This window comes from Malus domestica, chromosome 05 (assembly GCF_042453785.1).
Source record: "Malus domestica chromosome 05, GDT2T_hap1".
In the NCBI taxonomy this organism is placed as follows: domain Eukaryota; kingdom Viridiplantae; phylum Streptophyta; class Magnoliopsida; order Rosales; family Rosaceae; genus Malus; species Malus domestica.
Genome location: NC_091665.1, coordinates 19,495,390 through 19,506,628, shown reverse-complemented (window position 1 = coordinate 19,506,628; position 11,239 = coordinate 19,495,390). Strand labels below are relative to the sequence as shown.

The following is an 11,239-nucleotide window of genomic DNA, read 5'->3' as shown; positions in this document are numbered from 1 at the left end:
GACTTTGAGAGAGTTGATTTTTTTGTTAGTCGCAAAAGTGGAGGAAACGTGGAGATGATAAGGAAGGTGTGGTGGAAGGAGAAGGAAAAAGATTCCGTATTCTTTTTCTAGGGATCTTAGGAATCTCGTGATTAGAACCGTTCATTGTACATCGTGTGGTCAAAAATGATTTTAAAATTTAAAATTTAAAATTAAATATAAATAGTACTTAACGAAAACTGACCATACGATATACAATGAACGATTGTGATCACCAAATTCTTATGATCCCCAGCAAGGATCCTTTTCCCAAGCAGAAAACCAGCAGCAGTTGGTTTGCCACACGTTTTGACTCCAAACTCAAAAGCCCCCCGTGGCAAATATAATTATAAAAAAAAATAATAACTCTGCACGTGAAAGTTGCTTTTAAGTTAGGGGAGTGCGCATATCCTCGGCGTCGAGGATGTTTCCTCGTTGCCGATTCAAGTGGCAAACTGCGGTGACGAATGCGCGGACAGGTTTCTGGTTTCCAACCACTTTCCAAGTAGTGTCTCCGTGATATCCGACTCTCTCTCCCTCTCTCCCTCTCTCCATCCGCAGTCAAGCTCTGTAATTTCCTCGTCCTGTCCATTGTCCAAAGGTAACAGCGCAGGAAAAATATTACTTTTAAACCATATTCAGATACTTAACAACACAAAACACATGCAGAAGCACCTTGATTATAATAATATTGTAATCTTGAGGTTTTTAGTTGTAGTTTATAAGTTGTTAGACCACTTTCGTCCTCCCTTTCAAAATTGAAAACAAAAATATTACTTTTACATGATTTAGATTATCGCACAGTATAATTGATTCAAGCATCATTGTTACAAAATATTATATATTAGTGAAGTTCATCACGCATGTCATAAGTGGAAGAGTGTTAGGAAGTTTGGCATCTAATTTTAATTTACTCATACTTTTTTTCTATATATATGTGTTTCTTTTAGTTAATCAAAAGAAATGCATCATTTTGGTTGGTTGAATCCTAAATATTATACTAAGTAAACATGAGGACGGAAATAAATACAATTGCTCATGATCAAACTCAATAGTAGAAAATAAGAGAGAATGCAAGTTTTAATTGCAAGTAAAAATAGGCAATTAAAGTCATGTTCGCATTTATTCACAGTTGGATCGTTGAGACGAAGTTTGAGTTCACATGTTTGTCAATTCGTCAATTGTTTCACATGTTCTTTATGGAGACATGCGATCACTTCTACGGCAGAAATGCTACTACTAGAAAATACAATGTGCCCTATGAAATTTGGCCCGACAAATCACTTTTCGTCGGGTCAAGCTATTTTACTTGACTAATTTTCCAGTTGGTTGGACAAAGTTGGTCAAAATTTAGAGTTTTAACAAAGTCTTTGCATGATGGAAAATTTTTAAAGGGCAAGGACAAAATTATCGGGCAAACATTTGGTGCCAAAAGCAAAAGCACGTAATTTGTAAAGATTTACCCTATGAAAGAGAGGTTCGTCAACTTGAGGTCCTTTAGGGTGCGTTTGGTACGCGGGACGGGACGGGACGGAACGGGACGAGGCGTTCCGTCCCGCGTTTGGTGCGCCAAAAATGGGTGGAACGGGCTGTTCCACGGGACAGATTTTGGGTGTTTTTGCGTTCCACCTCCCACCCCTGGAACGGGTTTGTTCCACGTATGTGGAACACAATGTTTTACCATTTTAAGACAAATATACCCCATGTCTTTTTCAAAAATTACACCTTCGTTCCGTCCCGTCCCGTCTGCGTACCAAACGCACCCTTACCTGACGACAAATTTTGTCGGGCGTAGTTTTTACCCACAATGACCTGTTAAAAAAAATCTACCAGATTTTTATTTGTTAAATATTTTTTGTTTAATTGTGTGATTAATTAATTTGGTTGTTGTACATTTGTGATTGGTTTGGAAGAAAATTAAAGGAAAGTTATATATTTGTATTTGACTATAAATTATAAATTAGTAAGTTTAATTTCTTTAGTTGTGATATATATATAGGGAACTGTTATTAGCACTTCACAAATCTCATTCTACACTCCTCACAAGTGTATTTTTCTTTCTAATTATAGAAAGTTTGGAGTGCAAAATGAGATTTTTGGAATACCAATAACAATTTCCTAGATATATATATATATATATATATATATATATATATATATATATATATGAAGCCTTTAAGGGGAAGGGATCCCTATTTAATTTTTTTTTTATTTATAAAAATGGAGATTAGTTGTGGAGCCCACATCATCGAACTTTAACGATCTTAACTGTTTATTTTTCAAGTTGTACCTCGTAGATCATCCTTGCAAAATATTAGCAAAATCGAAAATATTTAAGACATCTAATTGGCTTCAAAGAAATGAACGAATACTTTGTTATATATGAAACAATGAAATTTGATCTTGATAATTAAATAGGTAAATGGTTTCGGATTAAATTGAATTTTTGCAAGGATGATCTATGAATCGAGATTTACAAAATAGACGTTCATATCATTGAAATTCGATGTGGAGTGGGCCCCACACCTAGTCCCTATTTTTGTGTGTGTGTGTGTATGCGTGTGTGTGTGGAAACTGTGAATTATGTGAAAGTTTGAGTTTGTGTGATTGAAATATTTGTAGCTTAGGGGAATTTAAGGTGCAGCACTAGCCTAGGAAATCATGGTGTGAAGTTTATTAAAGTTCATAACCGTTTATACGAAGTTAATTATCACTATTACAAAAAATACTTTGCGCGACGCAAGTCCTTTGTCGTGCAAAGTAAAAAAACGTTGCCCTCCAAGGCAGTGACAGTAGGGTTTGCGCGACGAAGAAGTAACATGCGTCGCGCAAAGACACTTTGCGCGACGAATGTTACTTCTTCGTTAAGCAAACCCTTGTTTTTTTTTTTTGGCAAAAATACTTTTTATTTAAATTTTTATAAATATTGTAATTAAATTATAAATAATAATTAATAAACCAAGAAAAAGTATTTAATTATAAAATATATGAAAATGTACATATAAGACGTCTGAACAAAAAAGAAAAAACTACAAGAAGTAGTCTTCTACGTTTGATACATCAGGCTACTGGGTATCGATTGGGCGAAGTGGCTGGGAGGTCGAAAGTGGAGCAAGATCAGGTGCTGGCATCGGGATTTGAAGGCCGGACATCTGTAAAGCCCGAAAGATCATATTCATCTTATCGTCCTGGGCCGATAACTGGGCTGCAATCTCGGCTTCCCGGGCTGCTTCTTGGGCCACAAGCTGACCTTTTAGGGTTGCCATTTCCTCCATTAGGGCTGACCTGTCCTATGGTCGATCTGGAAGAGGAGGCACCCGTCTCATGAACCCGTGCCTTCCCCATATATCGAAAAAACTTAAATTTAGGACATGTAAATTAGACCCTACTCTAACGTCAAATTTAGGAAAATAAACAGATGATAAGAATGAATTATGATACAAACCGTCAAATCTCTACTCTTCCCGTATACATTTTGTCCATATAATTTCCGTCTCTTTATCCGAGGCGTGCATCAAGTACAGATAATTCATAAATCAATGATTTTAAACCAAAGTGAGGAAATAAAGTGCATGTGTTTTCCACTATAACAAGAAAACAGTTCAATGAAAAATACGGACATTGATGATAAAATGTAGTATAAATAGAGCATGTATAATCAAGGTTCTAAAAAGCGCTAGGCGCTAGTCGGGCGGCGGGTAGGGGCCTAGCGCCTAGGCGGCTAGGCGGGGCCTAGGCGGATTTAGGTAAATTTATTGTATATTTTGTAAATAAGTAGAGATTACATAATGTACATGTATCCAATAAGCTTACAATTTGAAAACACATTAAGCATGTAATCAATCTGAGTGCTTTTGGATGATATATGTATCCAACAAGGCAACAAGTATCCATCAAGCTTACAATCAAAATGAATATTCGTGGATAATACCTGTATGCAATAACAATAAGCATCCAACAAACTTCCAATTTAAAAGCACATTGTCATTGAGCATATAATCAAAATGAGAGTTCTTTTCCTAAGTATCCAACAAACTTACAAATTAAAAGCACATGAAAGTTGTTTTCCTGAGCATCCAACAAACTTACAAATTAAAAGCACATTAAGCATATAATCAAAATGAGTGTTCTTGGATAATACATCATACATGTATGATGTATCCAACAAGTTCACAATTTAAAGTTTAAACACATTACACATAAAATGCAAAATGAAAGGGATAAGGATATAAGATACTTGCAAAGTTTTAAAGCTAGGAGTCTAGGCCTCAATCTCTTCTTCTCCACATCCTTCCAAGACTTTCTCCGTGTCGGACTCAAACTCAATTTCTTCATCATCATCTCCTTCTTCTTCCGTGTCCTCATCCGATACAAAATCTTCTTCATGAAGCTCTCTTACTTCAACATTTCTAGAACTCCTCCTAGGCTCTAGGGAACTATCCACCTCTAATTGCTCTCCATCCATTCCCGAACCAAGCTCAGTTTCTTCATCAACACCCTCCACAATCCATCCTTGTGCCATACTTCACTAGCGAGTAGTATATCCACTTTCTTCTCTTTCTCTCTTTTCTTCTTGTTCATGATCCTCGCATTGAATTGGACATAGACCAAATTATTCAACCTTGTAGTATCTAGTCTATTCCTTTTCTTTGTATGTATTCCCTCAAAAGTGCTCCAATTTCTCTCACACCCGGATGAACTTGTAGTCAATGAGAGAATTTTGATAGCAATTCTTTGCAAATTAGGCACACCATTGCCATAAGTAGACCACCATGTAGCTAAAAAAGTACAAAGTACACAATTTGAATTAGACTAGTAAAGATAAACAATTAGAACTAGACTAGTAAAGAAAGACAATTACAATTAGACTAGTAAATAAAAACAACTAGAATTACATTACTCAATTAGAATCATACCTGGATCATAGTTGTCATCATTCTCAACGCATCCAATCTCCGCCAAATGTCTTCCAAATCCACCATCTTTTTTCATGTACTTCGGCATCTCTATATTAATAACTCGATTTTGGACTTCAAAGTTGTTGGGGAAGAACTTCTCAACACAAGTAAACATGGCGTCCATAACTAATGAATCATGTTGAATGCTTGGATCCTTGAAGAAGTAATAAGGATTCAAGAAGTAGGCCGCCAAATGTAATGGACCATCAAGCCGATCATGAGCTTTTTCATCAATAATTTGTATGATTGGTCTATAATGGGTCTCATTATTTTGCAATGCATCTTTGATCTCATTCCTCGCTTTTTGTAGCTCCCCGTACAAAAACCCCATTGATGGCTTTTTATCCCTATCCACAAGTCGAAGAACCTTAAACAACGGTTCAAACACTCTCAAGCAAAGTGAGACCCCATTCCAAAATTGTGCACTCACCATGGTAGCATATGCCGCTTTCCCCTTTGTACTCTTGGAATGTTTGCATTGTTCCCATTCATCACTAGCAACCATAATCCTCAAGTCTTTTTTCTTATCAACCAAGCTTTGCAAAGTTAGGAAAGAAGTTGCAAATCTTGTGACTCCGGGCCTCACTATGTCTCTTTTCTTTGTATACTTTCTCATCAATGCTAATGTTTTATGATGAGCATAAATGAAGATAGTAAAAGCCTTGGCCTTTTCAATCACTCCTTTGAACCTAGGTAGGTTACCAATTCCTTGAAGCATGAGGTTCAACGTGTGAGTGGCACATGATGTCCAAAACATGTGTGGCCTCTTTTCCAACATCTTGGTTGCCGCGGCCATATTGTTAGAAGCATTGTCGGTTACCACTTGAACAACATTTTGTGAACCAACTTCTTCGATACACTTGTCAACATATTCAAAGATGTATTCCCCGGTGTGTGCTTCACTAGAGCATTCATTGGAAGAAAGAAATATTGTGCCTTCTTTGCAATTCACACACAAATTCATTATACTTCTTCTTTTTCGGTCGCTCCAAGCATCGGTCATAATTGAGCAACCATTCAAAGCCCATTCTTCTTCATGCTTCTTAAGAGATTGTTTTACCCTCTCCACCTCTTCTTTCAATAAAGGCTCTCTCAAATCATATTGACTTGGAGGTTGGAATCCCGGGCCAAATTGACCAACCGCTTCCACAAAGCGTTTGAAGCTGTCATTCTCAATGGCATGAAAAGGAATACCGGCTTCATAGACCCATCGAGCCAGATATTGACCCACCTGATGTGTTCTATCCTTCCAAATTGCATCATGGAGATTTTGTTGTCGCTTACTCATGCTTTCATCATTTGATTTTGAAGAGTCGGGATTGATGGAGGATGCAAACCTATTAATGGGCCCAAGAGTTCGCGACCTTTTCCTTGACCCAACAACTTCAATATCTTCATCTTCTTCAATATGTGGAAGTTGAACCTCTTCCCTCACTTCTTCATGGTGCATGTATCTTTCTTTCTTCTTCTTGTTTGCTTCATCTAATGCGGCTTTACATTTTGCTTTATCTTCATCCGAAGACTTTGTGCATCCAGCTACATTTCCCTTGACATGGGCTATGTGTTGTTTCATTCTATAAATGCCACCACTGAGTATTTTTTTACACAACTTACATTTCACCTTATCCGAGTTTGAAGGATCCGCCAACACCCCATATTCCCATCCCACATCGTCTGAAGCACGCTTTAATGGATTATCTGACTGGGTGGACGACATTGGATTAGATGCTCCAGATGATACGGTGCCCGCCATCTAAAAAAGCAGAAAATCATTTAGGAGATTTGCTTGTATCCAAAAAACAGACAACAAGTGTGATATTTGATCCTCATTAAACTTCAATATAGAAGGAACACATACAGAAAATGCATCGATGCACGTTGAATGCTTCAGATTACAAGAAGAAACAGAGTCTTATTATTCATGCAGAAAACCAAACTGCCAATTGCCATTTGCAAGGGTTCCCCATATCAGAAATGCATCGATTTTCCTAATTTGGCTGCCATTTGCAAGGGTTCCCCATATCAGAAAACCAAACTGCCAACTAAGTCATATATTATAATTTATAAATTTATAAATACTTCTTTCTTATATGTTAGAACTATGTGATGCTAAAAAAAATGTGGTAAAACCACATTGAGATTTAAGAGTGAATTCAAACTCGGATTTTACAAGGTATTTATGTATCTACGCACGTGTTGAGATTGAATCACGTATGATCATTGACATTCATAAAAACTTACAGGAAGAATGGGATGCCAGCACAGTTAGTAGCAACATATCAAGAATGAGAATGCAGAACAGATTGGAAGCAACAACTAGGCGGGAGAGAGCACTGGCGTACGCCTTTTCACAACAGGTACTGAACTTCATTCCTAAAAGAGTCGGGATTCTATTGTGCAACCGGTGATTAACACTTCTCTCTCTCTCTCTCTCACGCGATGTGAGAGATAAGAGAAACCACGTGACTAAGAGAGAGAGAGAGTGAAAAATAACCGACTACATCCAAGATTTTGCCCTGAAAGAGGTTCTAAGACTCCTCCTATGGTTTTGGAAACTAATTAACTTGGTATTATTTGTTTGAAGCTAAGGATCTGCTCAAAGAAAAGGCACACCACATCTGATGGCACAGACCAGAACATGGGTTGGAGCTGGCTAGAACGGTGGATGGCAACCCGCCCTGCTGAAATCTCCCCCGCAGAAAGTCATATAAGCATTAAATACACTACTCAAGCCTAAGGCTCAACCACATTGATGCATGGTATGCAACTCATTCAAATCAAATTGGCTGCTCTAATACTTCAACTAAACTATGACTACACAATTGAAAAGTGTTTACTTACTGCTGATAATCGAAGCATATGAGTCTATCCTATGACTACACAATTAAACAATGTTTAATGCATCATGCAACCACTCAATCCATTCCACACACACACCCCATTGAGAAAACTAACACAATCGAAAGAAAAAATAAGACCCAAAACTAGTAGTATTAATCTGGTATTAATCAGTTCACACGGTTCACCACAAATAATCTGGTGGTATGAAATGAATCCACACACCCCATTGGTCTAATTGTATTAATCTGATTTGATTCATGAATCATTTCATGGCACCACAATATAATGTCTATAGTATTAAGAATTTACTTCCAGTCTTAGATTACAGAATCTTGCATATAAAAAAAAAAATCTGAAAAACCAGTGCGATTCACTTAGGCTGCTGGGCATCTCGTTTCCTTGTAGCAACTTAATATTATATATCAATTTCAAATCATCAATGCAAATTGCAGAGCAGCAAATCATCGCAATTAGCATCAAATATCAACTAGATTTTCGAATAAAATATGAGAAATGGCGAAATGCTAACCTGCTGCAAGTCTGCAACTATTGCAAGAGGTGGAGATTAGGGAAACGACTCAAATGAGAGAGGTGGATTGTGGAAATCTGGAGAGGCGAGATGATTTGCCCAGTAAGGAAGTAGAGAGATGCTGCCCAGCAAAGGATTCGATCAGTCGACTCGAGACTTGAGAGCGAGAAGGCCGAAGTCGAAGACGACAGAGAGCAAAACAGAAGAAATGTTTACAAAATTAGGTTAACAGGGGATTGTACACGGGGGAAAGAGGGAACTTTAGAATAAAAAAAAAAAAACTTTAAAAAGGCGCCTAGCTCCGCCCAGACGCCTAGCTCCGCCCAGCCGCCTAGCCCGCCTAGGCGCCGCCTAGGGCCGCCTAGGCTCCAGCCGATTTTTCATGACGCCTTGCCCAAAATCGGGGCGGGGCTCCGCCGCCCAGCGCCTAGGCGCCGCCTAGGCCGATTTTTAGAACATTGTGTATAATAAGTTATTAACTGATTGCAATTAGGAAAAAATTATGACTTACATGGGTACCGTCACGACCAGCTAAGGGAGTCATTGACACCAAAAGTCATGGACACAGTTGATCACCTACACCGTCATCACATAACAATAACACCAAAAACCACAGAAGGTTCCACATTGCGGAGAGTTTTTTGGTTTTTGATTCTTGAAATGGTATATGATATGGTCCAGTAGTAAGCTCCAAAGACACAAGTGCAAATGAATTATGCAACTACCACGTTTTTCAATGGCTACTTTCTAAGGGGTGGTTTGAGAGTGAGGTGATTAAAAAAAAAGCACCTATGAAAAAAAGCTATGAGGGTTTTAGGTGTTTGGTAAACTGAAAAAAATAGCTTATTTTGGAAGCTGCTGTGAGAATAAGCTGAAATCAGAGGAAAAAGCTGAAACTGCTATTTGCAGCTTTGGAAAACTAGCTTTTTTTCAAAGCACACGAAGCTACAGTGCTCCTTTAATGAAAAGACCCACTATCAGACTGCTTTTTTTTTTCCAAAAGCACTTTTACAAAAAAGTTTACCAAACACTCTGCTGATTTATTTCACAGCCGCTTATTCTCACAGCACAGCCGTTTATTCTCACAACAGCTTTTTTTTCAAAGCACAGCAATACCAAACCAGCCCTAAGTGTCATCAACACCAACAGTTTTAGTTACACACACACACACATGAAATGGAAATCCTACGATAGGGTTTAATATAAATTGAGGTATAGAACTGATCACATTTGGAGAAATTTGAGCCGCTAAAAACTATTATGCACTTAATATAAACACTGCATTCACAAATGAGAAAGCACACAAGTGTAGTGTAATGTACTAAAGAATTATTTGTAGAGTTTTCCAAAAGTGTCTCTCAAGAGAGCAACATCAGCACCAACAACTTCAGCCACCTTCTTCCCATCTTGAAAGAGATGGAATGCAGGCTGCACCAGAGTACACACATCAAATTACGAACCAAATAGATCTTGGATTTTACCATATCCAAGTAAAAACATATAGAATTACTAAGAAGCAAAACCAGTAATAATCCATTCAAAAGACCATCCTAAAAAGATCATCCCACGAGTGCCATGAATAAAAGAAGCTATATACGAAGAACAAAATAAATTGGAGCATTTTCTTTTAAACATAATAAGAGCAATCATTTACCACAGCGGAAATATTCAACTTGCCCAAAGTGTTTGTAACTCCTTCTTGTATATAGAATAAACAAGGTTAGGTATGAATTTAAAAAAAAATCATGCTCCCAAATTAAAAATAAATGAAATTACATTCAAACTAGCTAACCATTACATGCCAGATAGCTATAAGCCCACAAGTATAGTTATTGCTAAAACTAACTTCAGAATTGAAACCCGTAACAAATAACTAGATTAACAACACTTAAAAATATAACTAGTTTCCATAATAACTAGTTTCCTATGCGAATGCGCACCTCATCGATGTCAATCTTATATGTTGTTACATGTGGGTATTGCTCACTCAACTCTCCAATGACTGGAGATATGAACCTGCCTGCACAAGAGATCACACCAAAGTACCAATTTCAAGTTCAAAACACATAATTACACCACATTCCGTGCCAATGACTTCATTGCTTAAAAGAAAACGTACTTCGAACTTACAAGGCCCGCACCAGACTGCAGTGAAGTAGAAAAGTGCTGGCTCATCTCCGTCTATATGAAATTTAACATATAAATCAGATAATTTGCATAAATGTTTGATAAGTTTTCTCAAAACAAAACAATTTCGAAAACCCAGAAAAATTACCCTTAGCTTTGCTGATTGCGCTGTTGTATTCATCCTCTGACTTAATGACAACAATGTTTGAGGAACCTGAAATTCAAGTCAATCAAGAACTCAATTTAATGAGCTATTCCAAAACCCAAAATTCAAAAATTGAAACATTGAACAATGGCTGAAACAATAACAAAAATACAGATTACCTGAGGGCGAGGAGAGAGGTCGGAGCTGCAGAAAGCAAGGGTTTGGGGAGTGGTGTATTAACTACATTGCAGAAGATGAAATTGATACAGAGGAAGAGGAAGAAGTAGAGAGAAACAAGAGAGAATCTAGAGAGAAAGTGAGTTTAGAGAGAGAAATATGCTTTTGTATTGATTGATTAAAAATGAAGATTACACATAATGTTTATAAAGAAATCCTAACTATTTTAACCAAATACTAACTACCTAACTATATTACTAACTGTATTATATTTGTTCCCTTAATACTCCCCCTCAATCTCAACTGGGGTAACCCAGTTTGAGATTGGAAGACCAACTGCAATCTGTCTTGCAACCTGTCCTGCCTTTGCCCCCTTACCGAAAGCACCATTTAGCCACGCTGCTACATACCTGCTTGTTTGGACAGCTAACCCTATATCATTCA

The 11,239-nt window shown here is 37.5% G+C and overlaps 1 protein-coding gene across 1 annotated transcript; it reads right to left on the bottom strand.

Moving 5' to 3' along the window:
* Positions 1 to 3,981: 3,981 nt before the first annotated feature.
* Positions 3,982 to 8,578, bottom strand: LOC103415099 (uncharacterized). The gene is made up of 3 exons (XM_070822338.1): positions 8,347 to 8,578; positions 4,935 to 6,729; positions 3,982 to 4,796 (listed from the first exon to the last, which is right to left on the bottom strand). Exons 2-3 carry the CDS (start codon positions 6,727 to 6,729, stop codon positions 4,465 to 4,467), a joined length of 2,127 nt encoding a protein of 708 aa, XP_070678439.1. The 5' UTR covers positions 8,347 to 8,578; the 3' UTR covers positions 3,982 to 4,464.
* Between the last annotated feature and the right edge of the window lie 2,661 nt (positions 8,579 to 11,239).

Coding starts and splice junctions, on each gene's coding strand:
- LOC103415099 (XM_070822338.1), bottom strand. CDS start 6,729: ATGGCGGGCACCGTATCATCTGGAGCATCTAATCCAATGTCGTCCACC. Junction 4,797..4,934: donor TGATGACAACTATGATCCAG/GTATGATTCTAA, acceptor GTACTTTTTTAG/CTACATGGTGGTCTACTTAT.